This window comes from Lipotes vexillifer, unplaced genomic scaffold, assembly GCF_000442215.2.
Source record: "Lipotes vexillifer unplaced genomic scaffold, Lipotes_vexillifer_v1.1 scaffold152, whole genome shotgun sequence".
NCBI classification, from domain to species: Eukaryota; Metazoa; Chordata; class Mammalia; order Artiodactyla; family Lipotidae; genus Lipotes; species Lipotes vexillifer.
In genome coordinates this window covers 457,606-479,956 of record NW_006795886.1, presented here as the reverse complement: position 1 = coordinate 479,956, position 22,351 = coordinate 457,606, and the positions used below count along the sequence as shown (strand labels likewise).

The window sequence follows — 22,351 nt, the reverse complement described above, 5'->3', positions numbered from 1 at the left end:
TCACCAAAAGCCCAGGGTTTTAAAGGAAGTTTTCACAGTCAATACAAGTATCTGTTTTTTGTTGTTTTTTTTTTTTTTTTTGGCCACAAGGCTTATGGGAGGTCCCAGATGAGGGGTTGAACCCAGGCCATGGCAGTGAAAGCCTGGAATCCTAACCACTAGGCAACCAGGGAGCTCCCACAGGTATCTGTTTTTTTTTTTCCTAACCTTTTCCAATGGGGGTTAGGAAGAAGAGGCTCAGAATAAGGATAACAGCTCAGAATATCATCTCTGTTCTAACTAGTCCCATAGCTGCCAAATAACAACCAGACACAATCCTAAAACCATTAACAACAGAACAAAGATAGCAGCAGCAAGAAATCATCCCTGAGCCGGAAAGCAGCCTTTAATGCCTGAACAGAGACAGGATACAACCTAGTATCAACTGCTGCCAGGTAGGCACTTATTCACTGTGGCAGGTCCTAGCCCTTGGTAGAAATGGTTTGACTCTATGTTTTAGGAAATATTTGAAACAAACAAAAGAAGAAAAAGCTAAAAATCTATGCAAACCAGCTGTATAGCCTTCAGGTTAGACTGTCTGCCTTTGGCAAGCATGGCTGAATCATCTGAGACACCATAAAAGAGAAACAATTTAAGTTAATTCTCAAACTGATAAAGAGAAGCAAAGTCCCATAGTTGAGTTGGGTCTTCAGGTCTACTACTTTTTAATATTTTGTCCCTTTCTATATGGCTACAAACTTTGAATATGACTAGCAAAAAAAAAAAAAAGTTCAGAGAAACAAATACAAATGATGCAACATAAGGCAATGAAAGGAGAAGAAACAGGTACAATTTCATCTAGGTCTTCAGTCTGGATGTTGAAGCCAAGGTTTGTGTGCCAGGATGAAGGCTCTCCTCACTTCTTCAGAAAATAGTTCAGTCTTTTCCGTAGATAAATGAGCTGTAGGGAGAGGCAGAAAAACACGAAAAATTCATCTGAAATCTTAAGTTCCATTACTTGATCTAGAATTTACTTATATAAACCAAAAAGAAAGACTGTAATTTGGCATTTATAAGGTTATCTCAGTCTTACAATGTTCCAAAGAACAGTGCCACAGTCAAGGACACAAACAATGATGCTGTCCTTTATCATGCCAAACTTATAAAAGGAAGCTTCAAAATTGAATATACTAAAGAAATTAAATATGCTTGCTGTTAAGAATTTGTACTTCTGGGAAGAGTGTACAGAGGTCACAGCTCACTGTAGGGGCAAAGGAGATAAGATCACTGTAGCCATAGTCTAAGACTCAGAAGATAAGGCAGTTGTGATAGCCTCTTGCCCCACTGAATGCACCGTGTCTTAAACCGAGTCTTGGCTGTTGCTTCCTGCCATGTTATGAGACCCTTGAAAACTGGCTCAGAGTCCTAACCAATAACGAGTCTGATGACGTTCTACTTACCCTGATGCTTTTTAAGTCAGAAGCCCTGAACATTTTGTGATGTAAGATTTATTTTTTTTATTTACTTGAAATGGCAAAGTGACCAATAACACTCAGGTATACTGTCTTTGAGACAAAGATTGTTTTTGAGTATTATTCAATTTAGCTCGCCCCATATCAGTGTGGATTTTCATTTTGTGGAACGACAGGAATGGAGCATTACAAAATGATCCTGTGCTGGACATGAGCTACCAAACTGCTATAATTGCTAGCTGTAGTAATTGAGAGCATCTTTTCACTCAGATGCTGACCATGATTACCACCACTGACTTCTCCAGTTCTTTCTCCTTTACGGGCGCTTTCTCCTCCCACCACCTCCTAAAGGGAGGTTTTTCCTTAGGTTCAGACTTCTTGCTGAACAGTCAACCTGGCTAACTCATCTGTGCCCACAGCTTCAATGATCATTTCTATGCATGAGGCACTCTCCAATCTCCCATTTTAAAAAGTGCTTCCAACTCAACTCATCATCTTCTCCATCCTCCACCCCCCAAGAATCCTCTTCAACTTGTCTTCATTCCTGTTAGTGGCTCACCATTTTCCAGTCACCCAGGCTCTTTGTTCCCTTTTTGTCCTGGAAATCCAATCAATTTTTAAGTTCTGATTCCTTCTACCACTTGCATCTTCCTCTAGTCTTTCCCCCCTCCAATTTCTCCTATATACTGCTGGCAGAGAAAATTTCCTGAGTTACTCCCCAGGTGAAAAAGCTTTCAGGGCTTATTATGACCTACACCAAAAATCTAAACTCTTAAGCCTGGCATCACCACCTCTGAGCCATTGTGAATGCTACTTTCTATACAGAATGCCTTCATTTCGCTATCTCTTTATTAGAACCTTACCCACCTCTTAAGGCCCCAAACACCATCTCTCCATGAAGCTTTCCCTGATCTCCATGGACAAAAGTGAGCTCTCATTCCTTTAAATTCCTATCCCTCTCATGTATTTCTCCCCAACTGGAGGCAGAGACTGTGTCATAAGCATTTTGTAGTTCCCTGTGGAACCTAGCTTTAAGTAGGTGCCCAATAAATCTATGTTGAATAAATGAGCTAACATAAAGGGTTCTGAGTGAATAAAGTTTACAACTGTAGTTCTATGTTGAAAATAGCACTCCCCAATACTAACTACTTACATGTAGGAAAACAAAGATGTTTAGTGGGTGCTAAAGCAATCCTGGCATTAACTGTTCACATGGCTGTTTATAAGCAGTACTTGGATGAGTGATGTGCTGAGGGGAAGGGAATATACAGAACATAAGAATTCTCCTGGCCTTGTGTGTATGAGGATGAGCATGGGGGATGGCATCACTACCTTAAGAGCTCTATGCTCGGGAATTCCCTGGCGGTCCAGTGGTTAGGACTCTGCACTTTCACTGCTGAAGGTGTGGGTTCCTGCAAGATACGCGGCGCGGGCCCCCCCCCAAAAAAGCTCCATGCTAAGTCCATCCTCATAATACGACCTCCAGTCTCTTTAAAACTGTTACTCTATCCTCAACAGTATAGGGCTGGAACCAGCATACATTTCTATACAGCTACTTGACCCTCACTTATCCCACACTGCCCTCTTTTCTTTTCACTCTGCTCACTCTCTTGTGGCTTTAAATAATAGTCTTTCAAGTTAGAAATCTGGCATACATCCTTAATGCTCTTTTCTCCTTCAACACCCAGTAATTGGCGCAATTCCCATCAATTCTACCTTTAAAATACATTCTCTCATATATAAATGTTCACAACAGCATTATTCATGGTAACCAAAAAGTGGAAACAACCCAAATGTCGACTTATGGATGAATGGATAAACAAAATGTTGTATATCTGTACAATGGAATATTATTCAGCCATAAAGTGGAATAAAGTACTGATACATTCCACAACATGGGTTAACCTTGAAAACATTATGCCAAGTGAAAGAAGCCAGACACAACAGACCTTGTAGTATATGTTTCCTTTTTTTTTTTTAATTTCTTCAGCATCACTGTATTTCTTTTTTTTTTTAACACAGTATGGAGGTTCCTTAAAAAACTACAAATAGAACTACCATATGACCCAGCAATCCCACTACTGGGCATATACCCTGAGAAAACCATAATTCAAAAAGAGTCATGTACCAAAATGTTCATTGCAGCTCTATTTACAATAGCCCGGAGATGGAAACAACCTAAGTGCCCATTGTCGGATGAATGGATAAAGAAGATGTGGCACATATATACAATGGAATATTACTCAGCCATAAAAAGAAACGAAATTGAGCTATTTGTAATGAGGTGGATAGACCTAGAGTCTGTCATACAGAGTGAAGTCAGTCAGAAAGAGAAAGACAAATACCGTATGCTAACACATATATATGGAATTTAAGAAAAAAAAATGTCATGAAGAACCTAGGGGTAAGACAGGAATAAAGCCACAGACCTACTAGAGAACGGACTTGAGGATATGGGGAAGGGGAAGGGTGAGCTGTGACAAAGCGAGAGGGAGGCATGGACATATGTTTCCTTTTTATATGAAATAACCAGAATAGGCAAAGTAGGCTAGTAGAAAGTAGATTAGTGGTTGCCTAGAACTGGGTGGGGGTGGTGGTGAGTGGGAGGGTCAGAAGAAACGGGAAATGACTGCTAATGGGTACAGGTTTCTTTTTTGGGTGATAAAAACGTAAAATTGATTGTGGTGATGGTTGCACAATTCTGTGAATATACTAAAAGCCATTGAATTGTACAATTTAAATGAGTGACTTGTATGGTATATGAATTATATCCCAATAAAGCTGTTATAAAATATTTTTATTGCAGTTATATATATATATATATATATTCTTTCCAAATGAAATAATGCCATTTGAAGCAACATGGATGGACCTAGAGATTATCATATTAAGTGCAGTAAGTCAGAGAAAAACAAATATCATGATATCACTTACATATGGAATCTTAAAAAATGATACAAATGAACTTATTTACAAAAGAGAAATAGACCCACAGACATAGAAAACAAACTTATGGTTACCAAAGGGGATAGCAGGAGGGGGGAGGGGAGATAAATTAGGAGTTTGGGATTAACATATACACACTACTATATATAAAATAGATAAAAAATAAACAACATGGACCAACTGTATAGCACAGGGAAGTATATTCAATATCTTGTAGTAACCTATAGTGGAAAAGAATCTAAGAATACACACACACACACACATACATATATATATATATATATATAACTGAACCACTTTGCTGTACACCTGAAACTAACACAACACTGTAAATTAACGATATTTCAATTAAAAAAGAAAAAATATTTATTCTTTCCATCTCCATTGCCACCTCCTTATTTCAAGTTACCATCACCTTTTATTAGACGACTCCAAAGCCTCCTAACTGGCCTCCCTGCTTCTAGTCCTGCCCTCCCACAATCCATTCTCCAGATAATAATCAAAGTGATCTTTAAAACTTCTAAATTAAATGTGACTCTCCTGCTTAAAACTCTCCAAGGGCTCCCCATTGCACTTAAGACTAAAACCTATCCTCCTTATCATGGACTGCAAGGGACCATACAATATGGCCTCTGCCTACTTCTCCAACCTTACGTTAAGTCACTCTCTTCCTCGCTTTAAATACTGCAGAGGTCCTCAAAGAGGCCAAGCTCTTTTCCAATGTGGGACCTGGCATACGCTCCACCCAAGAAGCTCTTCATACACTTTTTGCCTGGACTTTTCCTTCAGGTCTCTTAAGTATCACTTCCTCAGAAAGGCTGATTATGATCTCCCCAATTTAATTCAGGACTCTATTCAGATAGCACCACTGACTCTCTCCTTCACAGCCCTTTATGATTTGCACCTTTATATTTGTATGATAATTTGTTTGCTGTTGATCTTCCCTGCTAGACTGTTAGCTCCATGAGGAAAAGTATTGTATGTGTCTTATTCAACACTGTGTGTACATCCAGTGCTTTCCACTTAATAGACATTCAATATCTGCTGAATGAACAAATTTTCACAAAGACTTTTTTCCAACCTGCTACCCTCATTTAGAAGATTTGGCCACTACTGTTCCTGTGAAAAGAACAGCCAGAAATGAGATTGGGGGGTGGGGTTCTTTGCATCAAATGTTTTCTGGTTGATGTGAAAACAAACTTCTCACCTGCTCATATTTTTGTTTTTCCTGTAGCTTAAGCTGCTCCAGCACAGACTGTAAATGACTCTGGAAAACGAATTATATAAAAGATGAATGCTGAGTCTCAAAGGAAAGAAGAACCAAGAGAAACAAAGAGTTTGGCAAATAATTTGATAAGTAAGAAAACTGTCAGTCATAACAAAAGAGTACTTTTAAAAAAGGATTTAGAAAAAGAATGTCTCTATGTGTATAACTGAGTCACTTTGTACAGCAGAGATTGGCACAACATTGTATATCAACTCTACTTCAATAAAAACACATTTTAAAAAGGATTTAGAGTATAAAAACTACACTCTCCAACTGCAGGGCCATTCAATTTGATTTTATACACCCTACATGGCAATTTTTTTTCTTGCCCTAAAACAAAGAGTTAGAGTGCCTTCATGTTACCTTTTGCTAGTTTAGCACAAATCCTTTGACTGTGGTGACCTACTTAAAGAGCTGGTTTGGAATCTGATGCAGACTCCTTCATTCCCCTGCACTAGGGCAGAATATTACCATTCTTAACTACTACTGCACATGACAACAATCATAATACCATATATCTGTATCTTTCAAAGTATGTCCACATATATTATCTAACTTGGTTATTCTGAAGGACAACACTCTAAATAAGTATAGTTTTGTGTCAAGTTGCTCCCCTTTGATGACAACAGCTCTATAGAAAAAGAAATCTAGCAAGGAATCTTCCAGATGCTTCAGAATTTCCCTCACTATAAAAAGGGAAGCAAACATGGCCTAAACATACATTTTCCTTTTGTTGATATGTGTATTAATAAAATGTGTATTAATGTGTATTAATAAAAATAAAGCATGATATTAATTTTTGTTCAAGCAGGCATCATAAAAATTTTAAATTAATTTAGTTTCTCTTTCATTGTAATGAATACATTTTGGTACAGAGCAACAGGGTTCAATCTATGCCCTACCACTTACTGTGGTCCTTGGCAAGTTACTTAATCTCTTTGAATTTCAATTTCTTATCTATAAAACAGGAATAGTGACAGCATCTATATTTCAGGGATGTCAGGATGAAATGAGATAATACACATAAAATGCTTAGCTCTGTACATGCCTTTCACATAGTTAAATGTTCAATATTGGCAATTATTATCTCAAGTCTCCTGGTCCCCTCCCAAAAATGCTTATATAAGATGATCAAAATTACTCAGGTAAAAGGAAATAGGGCTATTTTTTATTAGGGGTATCTAAGAGGTTGTTCAGGTTCATGAATGAGCCAGAATGCTGCACAGAGATGACATGAGTGGAAACACAAAGATGGGATTTTGAAAGTAAGATATCAGGATATATTTATACCAGCCAACAAGAATTTACCTTGAGCATTAGGTTTTCCACTTTCATAATGAGCTTCTTCTGTCTTTGTGCTTTGCACTGAATCTCTTGGAGCTTTTTCTCCACGTAATGAGTCTGCTTCTGAATTTTCATGACTAACAGAGATAGACAAAAACTTCATGTATCTAAACATGGCCTAAACTAGGGGACCAAGATCCAAATCAACTAAAACTCCACTACACATCTGAGCATTAATTTCTCAAACTTAATTTTGCAACTAACATGTGTTTAGAGTCAGTCTTTAGTACTGCCACCCACTCTGTCCCACCCCTTTGTTTTTCCCTAACTTACCCATTGAGCTGGTTCCCTCCTTTGCCTCATACTGGCCAGATTCAGTGAACTTGTCCTGTATCTCCCTTTCCATATACACTTCATAATAATCTTCTTCCTCTTCCTTGTCTTTATCCGCATCATCATAGTCATCCTCTCCCTCTTCATCTTCCTCCTTATCATCCTCAACTTCACTGTTACTGCTAGAGTCATTGACCATCTCCCGAAACACACCATATTCTATGGGTTTTAAGCAAAAGGAAGGTGAAACCACCTGAAGCTTTTCAAATGACTCCCACTCCAGCTGCAATTATACTCCCCCTCAAGTTAACTGGGCAACCAATGAATTTTAAAAATAATTTTTCTCACAGGAAGATTATTCCCTTTATAAAACAGGGATAGGAAAGGCAAAACACTGTAACATTCATTCATGTATTCAATGATCAAAATATTCAGAGAATCCAAGGGCCCACAGGAATTTAGAATAGCAGGGATGGATGGGATATTAGAACCCCAATCTAAAACCCCTAAACTTGTGGGACCAATACGAGGAGAGAAGGGCAAAGGCACCCTTCTTCTGTGATTGGTCTGTGAGTTTACGGAGAATGGTCCTACACACAGTCAACACCTGCCCTCTCTGAAGCTCCTGCTTTGCCTTTATTAATGCACCTGGTGAGGTATGACGCTGCTTACAGCCACTCATTTCTGAGGCTATCTCAAAGCCTGGAATGAAGCCTTGACTTTCTATTTCCTTGGTTTCACCATCGGCAATGACCTCCCATCCTGAAAGGAGAGGCAGTCAAGGAAAAAGCAGAAAGAAAGCAGAAGGCAAACTTGAAAGGGAAGAGGCTCTCTGGCTGAAAGTGCTATTTAATTTAGTCCAACTTCAGGCCATTTGTATCTGGATTTCTAGTATAGAAAAGTGCCTTATACTGAATTACGCAAGTAAATAATTTCTATTACATGAATGTACTGTTCCTAGCTAGAAAGTAACATTTCCAAAAATCATAAGTTCTGTACATTAACATCAGCACACAATATCAGAAATGAGAGCTTGTCACCAAGGGCATTTGGGGTGGAACAGACTACACAGAAAATATTTAGTATAAAAGGATACGGACACTGATAGCTTCAGCATCTGAGTGCAGCAGTCTTTTCACTTCCATTTCCACATCAGGAGGTTCAACGTGCTGAACCAAAGTTGGAGAAGAAGGAATACCAGTAATGTCACTTAACACCCTGTGTTCTGCAGAAATGTCCTCTTCCTACATACAAATGAATTCAAATAATTAGGCCTCTTTAAGATACATCCAATCAAATTTCTACTTTAAACAATGCTATTTATGAAGGAAACTTTGACAGGGTCTATATTTTTGTACAGTAAGCTTATTTTTTTTCCAATTGAATTACTTGAGACATTTAATCTTTTCAATCTGCAACTCTATATTAAAGACCTCCTCAGAGGCATGACCCTTAAGCCTCAGTTGTTAATTATTTGCACTGACCCACACTGGCAAAGAACTATAATTTTTTTGTTACTTGGAAGTAATTTGGTTTAAAGATTCAAAATCCCAGATTCCACTTCTCCACATCTTTATTATTAGAGAGTTTCCTATAAAAACTGGGTCTTAGCCACATATTCTCCGTTAAATCCAGTTTTAGACAATTATCTCCACAGCAGCCAATTCATCATGCCACAAATAGAGATTAGAACTTTAAGGGGGAATAAGTAATTACAAAAAACTGCTGGTAAGAGTGAACCCTGGCTTCCAAGAAATGGTTTTTTAAAATAAATATACAGAAAAGAAGCAGATTAAAATACACAGGGTCACTGATCAAATTGTATCTTTTGCTCTTGGAGTTGTCAGACATTGAACAATGAATTCATTTTTCAGTGAATCAAATTCAGTGTATGTGTATGGGAGTGGGGGTTACAGGTGAGAAGGAAGGCTTGAAAGTAATCTTTATGATTTTTTTTGATTTGTTTGAAATTAAAGAGCTGTGAAATAAAACACAGCATAGGTTAACAATAAAGTTATATTATGATTTGTCTACCTCAGGAAAGCTGACTTCTTCAGTTTTTTTGATAGCAGTGACCTATGAAATAAAACACAATGAACAATGAAGTTATATTATAATTGTTGTACTTCACTAAAGCTTAAAGAGTTCTAGAACCATTCTTAATGTAGTTTTTTTTTTTTTTCTTTGCGGTACGCAGGCCTCTCACTGTTGTGGCCTCTCCCATTGCAGAGCACAGGCTCCAGACACGCAGGCTCAGCGGCCATAGCTCACGGGCCCAGCCACTCCGCAGCATGTGGGATCTTCCCGGACCGGGGCACGAACCTGTGTCCCCTGCATTGGCAGGTGGACTCTCAACCACTGCACCACCAGGGAAGCCCTTAATGTAGTTTTATATTTAGTAGGCACTCAATGAATGCTGTTGACTGACAGTATAAAACCAAAGCAACCATGTTCATAGATTAAACATAGTAAAGCTATTGATCTATAGGTTTAATGCAATTCCTATCAAAATTCCAATAAGGTTTTCTATAGACATAGACAAACTTACTCTAAAATGTATATGGAAAGTTACAGACTCTAGAATGGCTACAACAATCTTGAATAAAAAATAAAGTGAGATCAGTCTTCCTGATTTCAAGGCTTATTACAAAGCTACACTGTGGAATCGGTGATCAACACAGATTAATGGAACCCAGAAAAGAAACTCACACAAGTATGCCCAACTTAGTTTTTACAAAGGTGCAGAAGCAATACAATGGACAAAGGGTAGCCTTTTTAACAAATGGTGCTGGAACAATTGGACATGCAAAGGGGAAATAAAAAGAACAACCTTGAACTAACCCTCAAACCTTTTACAAAAATTAACTCAAAAATGGATTTCAGACTTAAATTAAATATAAAACTTTAAAAAGATAGGAGAAATCTTCAGAATCTGGGCTAGGCAAACAGTTCTTATACTTGACATGAAAAACATGATCCTTAAAAGGAGAAATCAATAAATTGGACTTCATCAAACAAAAAAACTTTTGCTCTTTGAAAGACCCCGTGAAGAACATAAAAAGACAAGTTACAGACTGGGAGAAAATATCTGCAAACCACGTATCTGAAAACTAGTATTTGGAATATAAAAAAGAACTCTCAAAACTCAACAATAAAAGCAATCCATTTAGAAAATGGGCAAAAGGCATGAACAGACACTTCACTGAACTGGACAATAGACGGCAAACAAGCACATGAGAAGATGCTCAACATCTTTAGCCATCAGGGAAATGCAAATTAATACCACAATGAGATCACTACACATCTATCAGAATGGCTAATTTAAAAAAATAGTGACAACACCTAATGCTGGTGAAAATGTAAAGAAATTGGATCACACATACATTTCTGGGGCAAATGTAAAATGGTGCAGCCACTTGGAAAACACTATGGGTAGTTTCTTATAAAACTAAACATGCAACATACCCAGTAATTGCACTCCTGGGCATTTATGCCAAAGAAATGAATACTTATGTTCACACAAAAACCTGCTGGCAGCTTTATTTATAGTAGTCAAAAAATGGAAACAGCCAAGATGTCCTTCTATGAGTGAACAGTTAAGCAAACTGTGGTACATTCATAACACGGCATACCACTCAGCAATAAAAAGGAAGAAACTATTGATACATGCAACAATCCACATGGACCTTAAGGGAATTAATCTGAGTGAAAAAAGAAAGCCAGTCTCAACTGTTATACTTTGTATGATTCCATTTATACAACATTCTCGAAATGACAAAATTATAGAGATGGAGAACATATTAGTGATTAGCAGGGGTTAGAGCCTGGTGGTTTGGGGTGAGGAGGAGATGGGTGTGGCTTTAAAAGGGCAAGATGAGGGATCCTGGTGGTGACAATACTGTTCAGTATCTTGACTGCATGGGTGGATTACACCAACATACACATGGGATAAAATTGCATAGAACTAAACACATGCACACACATACACAGGAGAAAGTAAAACTGGAGCAATTTGAATAAGATTAGTGAATAGTAATAATGTCAATTTCCTATTTGTGATACTGTACTATAGTTTTGCAAATGTTACAATGGGAAGAACTGAGTAAAGGGTACACAGTATCTCTTTTCTATTGCTGACAACTGCATGTGAATCTACAATTATTTCAAAATAAAAAATTTAATTAAAAAAGAAGCCAAGGTATAGTACTCCTGTAGTTTGCACAGGGTTCTACAAGTCTGAGTTAAGGTTAGAAATACAATCACAATTCCCAATTCTCAGGTTCTGGATGGGTTCACTTTAAAACAAGATTTTGCAGTTGGAAACTTTTAAAAGCGTTAGCAGAAGTTTCAAGTTCATGACACATCTAGATCCCTAAGTGACTACCCTATAACTTCAAGGGTCAAGTCTGTTTTTGTTCTTTACATATTTCCAATTGTTAGCACACAGTGCCTGGCATGTTGCTCATACTCAGCAAATGTTTATTGGACATATAAATGACTGAACAAATGAATACCCAACTGACTGTCCCTTCCCCCCATTCATAATCCTCTTCCAATCCAACCAGTAGACACAGAAATGCCACTAACCTCTTTTGTTGTGTTGCAGAAGCTTCTCTTTTTGACATTCCTAAGTGGTGGAGTAACTAAAATAAATTCAACATGGTGAAATGTATATATGACTGATGGTAGTCACATATCTATCTGAATTTGATAAGGTTATGCTCTAAGCCACTGGCTCATGACACGACTTGTTCCTTTAAGAGTGTCTGGATGCCTACTGAACCAAATACCTAAGTGTGGTAACAGATTCCTGGCTCACAAGTAATTAGGATCCAGCAGATAAATGTAGTTAGCCGGAATGAGCAAGGGACTGATGACTTACTGCCATGCTTCCAGATATGTTTTTTCTGTCTCTCCTTTTCACTTTTCCTGATTGCTTTAAGATCAGTAGAGATAACCGGTTCTTCAGGATGAGAGTGGACACCACCATCAGCAGTGCACACAAGCATCTGCATTTAACAAAGACAAAGAAGTTGACTGTGGCCACAAATCTTGGGTTAGTAATGGATGATGATCATTCTTACCACCAGAAATCCTGGAGCACAAAAGTAAGGAGAATGCTACTTGGCATTTCCAGAAAACCAAGTATTACATACACTCATATGCATTCTCTCTCTATCTCGGCAGCACAGCATATGGACTCTGAGTTTGTTGTTGTCTTTTTTAGCTCCAGTGCTTACCACTGCGGAAGGAATGTGTTGAAAACAAGATATATCTTAGCATTTTGATTTATAAAGGAAACAAAAAATCAACAGTAGAGATGATGAATAAGAACCAATGTAAACTTCCAGAGTTAACAGCACACTGCTTTAACAGGAATTTCAGACGAAGATCCCAGATGATCATATTTTTCAAATAATGAAAGGCACTATAAATGGCAAACAGGAGGCTCTAAAAGCTATTTGGATAAAATAAAGTAGTGAAAAGTGATGGATCAAACACCAAACCAGAACATGACATTGTATTCCCTGTGCAATTGAGCTGGAAATTAGAAATGACAAGCAGGTGAAAAGAGAATTGAAAGAAAGAAAAGGAGGGAGAAAGTAAATCCTTGAAGGATGTGTGGGCGAGTAGATTAAGAAAACTTGTCCATACCTGGGAAATATCTGCCATTTTATAAAAAGTTGTTTTATCCAGAGTTTTCAGGCTTTCAACAACACAAGGCAAATCAACCAGCTTAGCAGATAGTGAGACACCTTCAACCCCAACAACTGCATGACGTCCATCAGCTGGACAGAAGTAGAAAAGATTAAAGCTGACATCTTCCCAATGTACTCTCAAGACTCCTGGGGTTTGAATAATGAAGACTTATGGGGGACAGAAGAGTCTTTCATTGAAACTTACTATTTCTCACAATGCCAGAATTGTGTACACAATTAGTAACTTCCCACAGCAAAGAAGGCAGAGTATATGGAGCTCTTTTTTTCTAGTTTATGTCATTCCATCAAAAGTAGCTGAGTTTCTTGGTCATGGTTGTGAACTAAAGTGAATGAAGTGGTAACTGTTTCATTCTCATCTTGAAAGGCCAACTTCATTCATTTAAACCCATTCATTTGGACACCATTAGGAGCATTCGATCATGTCATTGTACATGGGTGTTTTCAAAGGGTTGGGTAAGGGGAGGGTTGATTCTAGAATAGTACTAATAAGTCTCAAGTTATAATCTCTAGTTAGCTTCACAAAGATAAAATTCTACACAATAGCCAGAGACAGAGAGAGAGAGAGAGAGAGACAGAGACAGAGACAGAGACAGAGAGAGAGAAAGAGAGAGTCAGCCATATACTGACAACTCTGAATCCTGCCCAGATGTCTCAAACATGAACGTCTCTTGATACAAAAGGATTCAAGTGTAATCTTCTAATATTAAGTGAAAAAAGAAAGATGCAGAACTATGTTTGACATGATCCTTTTTGTGTAAATTATCTTTAAAAATATAGAGAGATTATTTATACGTTGGTATTATGCATAAAAGTTTTGTCTATAAGGAAACACAAGGAGAAAAGGCCAATATTAGTTATCCTTGGCATTGAGGTTGAGGCACTGTGAAGGATAGTTTCACTTCTCCTTTTGAACCTTTCTGTTTTATTTGAATTTTCTAGCCATGCATTTGTATTCCTTTCTTTTAAAGTGTCAATAAGGGCTACCGGAGTGCTGGGATTATAGGTCATTTAAAATTTTATTCTTCATATACTTCTCTGTATTTAAAAATCTAATAAATATTATTTAAAAGAGATAAAGATATGTCACTTTTGTAAACAAAGAACAGTACATCCACCTGTCATTCCCCCGGACAGTCAGAAATCACAAGTTTCATATAGGAAACAATCAGCAGTATGCAAATCCCACAGTTGACCTCCAAGTTCTTCCTTATACACACCATGATAATTACCTCAAGTTGTATAAGTTCTACTTCCTTTCCTCTTAAAAGGAAGAGATGGAAGTGACTGAAGCCTCTCTTTGAGTCCATCAAGACAGAGACCACATTCTATTCTTTGTCACATCCTTGGTATCTAGTATTGTGCCTGACACATAGCAATCCCTTAATAAATTACTGTTCAATGTATGGTGAATGGATATTAACTACTTACGCAATAAGTCAATTTTCAGTTTATCCTTCATGGCAGCACTTCCAGACCGTATTATCTTCCTGGCAGTAGAAACATGTTCCTAAAAAGGAGGGAGATTGAAAAATCAGAAGTCTGAATTGTCTACTTAGCAGGTAATAGAACAGATATGTCAGAGACAGTCCTCCCTTAAATAGAACCTTAAACTTCCCAAACGTTAGGAACAATGCCATGTACCATGAGATACTGTGCACTGGGTAAGTCAAGTTAGGATGAGGTTGACTCTAATCTCATTGTTGTCTTTTAGTAACTACAGATAATGCCTTCTCCTAGCTGTACATTCCTGTTTCTCACTGTTACCCTTCAAGTTGTAGTTGCTAAGGGAAGGCTTAGCTGCAGTTTACTGGCTATATTAATTAACCCTAATTAGGGAAATACCTTTCTGAAGCCCATCCTTAATATACCTTTCTTAGACTAAATAATACTTAAATACAGGTATCAATAGGGGAAGAGTCCCTAACACAATGCTGAAATGAGCTTCAACAGCCTTGCATGATGATGAATTTGAGGAGACAGTGCTAACCCCTCTATTGCCCCTTTTGAGGTGACAGAAAGGAACTCTCTTTTAGAAGAGTCTTATCTTGGCTGTCCAGTGAGCAAGGCTGTTGGCATCTGTCATAAGTGACTGAATCCATCATTGTCCCACCTGTTTGCCAGGAAATCAACCCACACAGTATGTGGCATGTGCAGGACAAAAGAAATGCTGCTTAAAAGAGTACACGCTAGGATAGGACTGCTAAATAGAATACAACTCCTGGGAAACAAATGTTCTTGGTTTTTATAGCCTACCTTAAATAATCAGAAATGCTACAGAATCCAAGCAGGGCTGATACTTATGCACTGAAGATATTTGGCCTGAGATACAAGGGTTTCTTACCAGAGGCAGACGCAATATAAACTGGTTCTCAAATTCGTAAGGAGGTTCATCCTGGCTTCTACTCATCTCTTGTTTTTGAGTTCACGAAAACAAAAACAAAACCAACAGAAAGTTACCAAAAACTCCTCTTGCCCCCTCTACTGACCACTTCTGGTAAAATTATACAATATCTTGCTGATAACTCACTGGAATGATGTGTGCACAGCTTCAAAACACTTTATTTGACATAACTTGATTATTTATAAAGTCACCTTATCTCCCCTCCCATATGTGCAGATTTTCCAACGTTAATACTAATTACATGATAACAAATGAAGTAAGAGCTGTTACACATGATTTAGTCTTCTTGATATTCTTAGACTCTCCGGTAAAGGATTAACTCATCAATACAGTGGTGACTACCAAAGCAAGTAAGCTACAAATCTCTGCAGAGAAGACTGCCAACCAAAGGCCAAAATCAACCCAAAAAACCACTGGCAGAAATGCTCTATGATGATTTGAAGGAAACAGAGCTTAATTTTCAGTATTTCACCTTAATGATCAATAAAATGTTAGGAATTAAACAGTCCATGTGAGAGCATGCAGCTTTTTATGACTCTAAAGCCAACATCAACAGCTCCAAGCTACCTCGGGGAAAAGTTAGGAGTCCCAGTCTTATGGCTGGGCTATCTATATAAGTACATCTAACTTCATGGAATAGACTCATTTCTGAAGGGATGATAATGAGAAAACATAAAATCTAATTTTATTTATTCATCACTAACATTTACTGCATGCACTCCATGTGCCAGGCTCTACATTGAGTGCCTAAGGTCTATTATTTCATCTAATCCTCACAACCACCACTTATTTGAAATACCCCTAAAAGCCATTTGAAGGAATCCTAAGATGAATCCATACACACACACACACACACACACACACACACACACATATATATAATGCACATTCTGTAAAGAGAATAATCTCCAAGTTGATCTTCATTTTTTCATCTTATTTTCCATCTATTAGGGATGTATCTGTAGTGGCTTGCATTTTGAGTTTTAGGGCCCACACTACTTCTGAGGAAATTTTTTCTCAAAAATGGAAAAAAGTGGGCTTCCCTGGTGGTGCAGTGGTTAAGAATCCGCCTGCCAATGCAGAGGATGCGGGTTCGAGCCCTGGTCCAGGAAGATTCCACATGCCGTGGAGCAACTAAGCCCATGTGCCACAACAAGTGAGCCTGCGCTCTAGAGCCCGTGAGCCACAACTACTGAGGCCCACGCACCTGGAGCCTGTGCTCCACAACAGGAGAGGCCACCGTAATGAGAGGACTTCGCGCCACAGCAAGGAGTGGTCCCTGCTCGCTGTAACTAAAAAGAAGGTCCGCACACAGCAGCAAAGACCCAGCGCAGCCATAAATAAATAAATAAATGGAAAAAAGCAGTGTACATATATGAAAACTGAAAAAGTTTTCTTATGTTCTAAGGACACTATGCTATACACCAAGTTATAAAATCTTATAATTTAAGTTAGATGAAAAGCTCCAGATAAAGTATAGCTCCTAATACTCTGTAAACCATTAATTGAGTTCTGAGTTTTGAATTTGAATCTCACTTAAAAGCACTGGAACCTTTTTTAAAAACACATACAAGTGAATATAACAAAAAAGAAGCAGAGGGCTTCCCTGGTGGCTCAGTGGTTGAGAGTCCACCTGCCAATGCAGGGGACACAGGTTCGTGCCCCGGTCTGGGAAGATCCCACATGCCGCGGAGCGGCTGGGCCCGTGAGCCTTGGCCGCTGAGCCTGCGCGTCCAGAGCCTGTGCTCCGCAACGGGAGAGGCCACAGCAGTGAGAGGCCCGCGTACAGCCAAAAAAAAAAAGAAGCAGACTCACAGATATACAGAACAAACTAGTGGTTACCAGTGGAGAGAGGGAAGGGGGAGGGGAAATGTAGGGGTAGAGGATTAAGAGGTACAAACTATTAGGTATAAAATAAGCTACAAGAAAAAAAATAAAATAAGCTACAAGGATATATTGTGCAACACGAGGAATATAGCCAATATTTTATAATAACAATAAACAGAACCTTTAAAATTGTGAATCACTATATTGTACATCTGTAACTTATATAATATTGTATATCAACTGTACTTCAATTTAAAAAAAATTGGAAAAAGTGGGGGGAGGACAAAGAATATTTAGCACTACCAGTTAAAATAGAGAAAAGGAAAAACAAACAAACAAAACCTCATACAAATGAGTCTGAGACCCTATTACAGGTAAATCATTCACCAGTTATGATTTCAGTCCTTTAGGCTGACTTCAGAAACTACCAGAAAGGCATAGAAAGCACAAGAGAAATCAGGAGTGAAAAATCAGACACCCAGGATGGGAGGGTGGGGTGGGGGGTAGGAGAGAGAGAGAGAAAAAGAGAAAGGGAGAAAAAGAGATTGATTATTTGTGATAGCCATTTCTCTCCTTTTCCTGCTTCATACAGTTATACACACACACACACAAATACAAAAACTAAATGTAAAGGTAAGGGGGAAAGTTAATTAAAATAAAATAAATTGAATAAAAAATCTTGGGACTGGGTACATTGCCTAACATAAGAGCAACAAACATTTAAGGTTGGGAGCAGAAATACAGATTTGAAGAACTAGCTGCTAAGCAAGATTTTATCAGATCAGTAGTAACTTTTAGATTTCTCAGCAGAATTAAGACTAAGGCATTTTGTTCATTTCAGTGGCTTTCTGGCAACTCCTCTCTTATGAAAGAAAGAATGTAAGAACTGGAACCATTTCAGAGAAGGTAGACAACCCTGGTAGAAATGAGTTTTAATGAGTTTTTAGATTTGCTATCTGCATTTATACAATGAACTGGTTGCATCATATTTCTTTTAAGAAAAGCCATCCACATTTTTCCAGCAAGCACTCTTTGAAACCTAATTAAATTAACAGGACCACTCTCCACCATTCACCGCCCCCACCCAGCCAGCTCCATCTCACTTCATCAGAATTAGAATTGGAATCAGAATTATGATTAAATGGAGGGCGCCTGACCGCAAGCTGCCAGCAGCACAAGTCAGCACAAAACTAAATTGGTAGTTTCTCAAGTTCATAGCTGCTAGCTGCAGTTTGGAGGCAATGACCACTCCATCCTTATCCCAGGGGCACTAAGCTCCCAAGGGAAGACCGCAGCCCTAGGCTTTGAACCCATTTCCCTAGAAAACCTCCCACCAGGCCAAGGGGCCCTAAGCCTTCGCGCCACCCCAGGTGGGCTGGCAAGGGAAGAGCAGCGAGCAGCCTTTGGCGCCTCATTGAGCCCTCCGACCGCCGGACTCACACGCTCCTCAGCCGACTCGCGCCGGGACGGCCTCTCTGCACAGGGTGGTTCCAGAGGGAGTGAGTGGGCTCCCGGCGGCGGGCGGACTGTGTGGCGACAGGTAGGAGCCTCGCGCGCCACCCCTCCCCACACTTCCGCCACCGCGGATAGGCGGATGGCCTCGAGGCGGCGGCCAGCTCGCCGCGTGTCCGGGCGGTAGACTCGAAGGGTGTTGATTGCGGCCGCTCAAGTACCTCGCGGAGCAAAGCTTCAGAACAAATACCTTTTACACAGGGACGACCCTTGGGTCGGCCATGGGAGTTTTACCAGCACACAGTGATAACTGTAAAAGTGGTGGCAGAATCGGTTGCTCCGCAAATCCGTTAGGTTGGACCGATTTGTTCCTTGGTGACGCGACCACGCCTGGTGAAAACTACACCGCCGCGCAAACCCATTAAATAACTAGAATCCGCGCCCAAACTACTCTTAACTAGCTGATCCCTTCGAAACAAAGTCACTATTTTACATCTTTTGGACAGAGATACAGCGTACTCCGCTTATTTCTCTTAAATGGGCATCGCGGTTCAAATAAACTTCCAGCAGTTCGTTTCTCCCATAGATCCTTAATGTACGGAAAAAATCTTAAAACCACTTACCTGTCACTTCTCGTAAGTTTTCCAGAGGGGTTCTGGCAGCAGCCTGGTTGCCGATGGCGGCATCAGCTTGGGCGCCATAGTCGGCAGGAGTTTGGGCGCCAAGACCGCCTTCAGTTTGGGCGCCAAGACCGCCTTCAGTTTGGGCGCCAAGACCGCCGGCAGTTTCAGCTCCATGGTCAACGGCAGTTTGGGAATATCGGTGGCTCATTACTTCTGATATTGAAGTCGGTGTTAAATCATTTTCTGAGGAACTGCGGCACTGTTCCTCAGGGCACTCCATGGTCTCTCGCTGAGGTCATAAAATGGCTTCCTATTGAGTCATGTGACCTAAAAGTTTCCAGAACTTTCCTAAAAATGAAACCGTTCCTAAAATGGTCTCCTTAAAGACACAGGGGTAATATTAGAGACATTAAGTGGTGCCTCTTAGAGATTATAGACGTGAAGTCTCTGTTGCCTTCACTTATCTAAACTTCATGGTAAGGAATAAATATTTTTAGAAGACTAATTGTGGTACAGTATTTTCTTTTGGATAAGTGATATTTTTTTCCCTTTAGTGAAGCTAAATTGCCAGAGCTTCAGACCGAGACAAAACCGTTTTTTGTCCCTTTGAGAATTCATCCACTGATCTTTACTTTAGCATAATGTGGTGAGGTACATTGAAGATTATAATACAAAATGGACCAATAAAACTCGTTTTTCATGTACTGTAGAAAATTATTGATGGCATTTATATCAAAAATTATTCTTTAATAATAACTCAAAGGAAAATTTCTATTCTCAGTAACTGAAATACCCCCATTAATTGTGTGTTTTGAATCATTGGACAATGTGAATTATGTAATTAACTTTCTTTTTGATGGCTGCTAGGAAGCTCAGAATCAATTTTGCAACCCACCTCTAACAACTGTGAACCTCACTGGCATATGTTGATCTCTTGTTTTGAATCATCACATTGTCTCCCAATCCCTAATTATTTTTAACTGGTGTGGTACATAACACTGAAAACTGCTTCAAAACTTTTTGTGAAGAGAATCAGATATAAATATTAGATAAATAAAAATAGTGCTCTGACAAGTGTCACAGGGAGTATCCCTATGGATGAAGGAGGGGAGCATAGTAAGTAACTGCTCACTTATAAATTCAATCATCCAACAAATATTAATTGATAATCTAATATGCCAGACTTGATTTGAAATATTTATTAAATGCTTAAAATATGGTAAGACTTTCATGAAAGGAGGCAAAAATTAAGGCACAAACATACACATATGTAATTTTTTCCTTTACTGCCAGATTTCCAGGCCCTTCTTGAGAAAGAATGGAATGAAAAGTGAAAAAAAGGAAAAGGCACAAATTATGGTTTCTCTTGGTAGGGGAGAGCAGATCCAAGAAGTAGCTCTGATGTACAGGTAAAAACCTGTCATATACATACTGTCATATTGTCAGAATATTTTTCTGGGTTTTGTCCTGTCATGTTGTTGTCTTTCTGATATCTTCTTCTGAACCCCCATCCCCTCCAAAGCCTTCCTCCCTCTCCCTTAACTATGGCTTCAGTCAATTTCATCATTATAGGATATATGCAGTTGCATGTATTCCTTCAACAGAAGTTTGAGTTATGTGCCAGGAACTGTTCTAAGGTTAATAATCATTAAGCACTTATTAGGTGCTAAGCACTTTTTTTAAACATCTTTATTGGAGTATAATTGCTTTACAATGGTGTGTTAGTTTCTGCTTTATAACAAAGTGAATCAGTTATACATATACATATGTTCCCATATCTCTTACCTCTTGCATCCCCCTCCCTCCCATCCTCACTACCCCACCCCTCTAGGTGGTCACAAACCACCAAGCTGATCTCCCTGTGCCATGTGGCTGCTTCCAACTAGCTATCTATTTTATGTTTGGTAGTATATATATGTCCATGCCACTCTCTCACTTTGTCACAGCTTACCTTTCCCCATCCCCATATCCTCAAGTCCATTCTCTAGTAGGTCTGTGTCTTTATTCCCATCTTACCCCTAGGTTCTTCATGACATTTTTTTCTTCTCCTTAGATTCCATTTATATGTGTTAGCATACGGTATTTGTTGTTCTCTTTCTGATTTACTTTACTCTGTATGACAGACTCTAGGTCCATCCACCTCACTACAAATAACTCAATTTCATTTCTTTTTATGGCTGAGTAATATTCCATTGAATATATGTACCACATCTTCTTTATCCATTCATTCGATGATGGACACTGAGGTTGCTTCCATCTCCTGGCTATTGTAAATAGAGCTGCAATGAACATTTTGGTACATGACTCTTTTTGAATTATGGTTTTCTCAGGGTATATGCCCAGTAGTGGGATTGCTGGGTCGCATGGTAGTTCTATTTGTAGTTTTTTAAGGAACCTCCATACTGTTTTCCATAGTGGCTGTATCAATTTACATTCCCACCAGCAGTGCAAGAGTGTTCCCTTTTCTCCACACCCTCTCCAGCATTTATTGTTTATAGATGTTTTGATGATGGCCATTCTGACCGGTGTGAGATGATATCTCATTGTAGTTTTGATTTGCAATTATCTACTGATTAGTGATGTTGAGCATTCTTTCATGTGTTTGTTGGCCATCTGTATGTCTTCTTTGGAGAAATGTCTATTTAGGTCTTCTGCCCATTTTTGGATTGGGTTGTTTGTTCTTTTGTTATTGAGCTGCATGAGCTGCTTGTAAATTTTGGAGATTAATCCTCTGTCAGTTGCTTCATTTGCAAATATTTTCTCCCATTCTGAGGGTTGTCTTTTGGTCTTATTTATGGTTTCCTTTGCTGTGCAAAAGGTTTTAAGTTTCATTAGGTCCCATTTTTAAATTTTTGTTCTTATTTCCATTTCTCTAGGAGGTGGGTCAAAAAGGATCTTGCTGTGATTTATGTCATAGAGTGTTCTGCCTATGTTTTCCTCTAAGAGTTTGATAGTTTCTGGCCTTATATTTAGGTCTTTAATCCATTTTGAGCTTATTTTTGTGTATGGTTTTAGGGAGTGATCTAATCTCATACTTTTACATGTAC

The 22,351-nt window shown here is 38.9% G+C and overlaps 1 protein-coding gene across 1 annotated transcript; it reads right to left on the bottom strand.

Annotated features, from left to right (window-relative positions):
• Positions 1 to 895: 895 nt before the first annotated feature.
• TAF7L (TATA-box binding protein associated factor 7 like) lies at positions 896 to 19,584 on the bottom strand. Its single transcript, XM_007467972.1, has 13 exons — positions 19,305 to 19,584; positions 15,343 to 15,410; positions 14,430 to 14,508; positions 12,937 to 13,070; positions 12,164 to 12,290; positions 11,869 to 11,924; positions 9,316 to 9,357; positions 8,378 to 8,450; positions 7,930 to 8,043; positions 7,282 to 7,500; positions 6,973 to 7,085; positions 5,605 to 5,664; positions 896 to 940 (listed from the first exon to the last, which is right to left on the bottom strand). Exons 1-13 carry the CDS (start codon positions 19,582 to 19,584, stop codon positions 896 to 898), a joined length of 1,410 nt encoding a protein of 469 aa, XP_007468034.1.
• Positions 19,585 to 22,351: the final 2,767 nt, after the last annotated feature.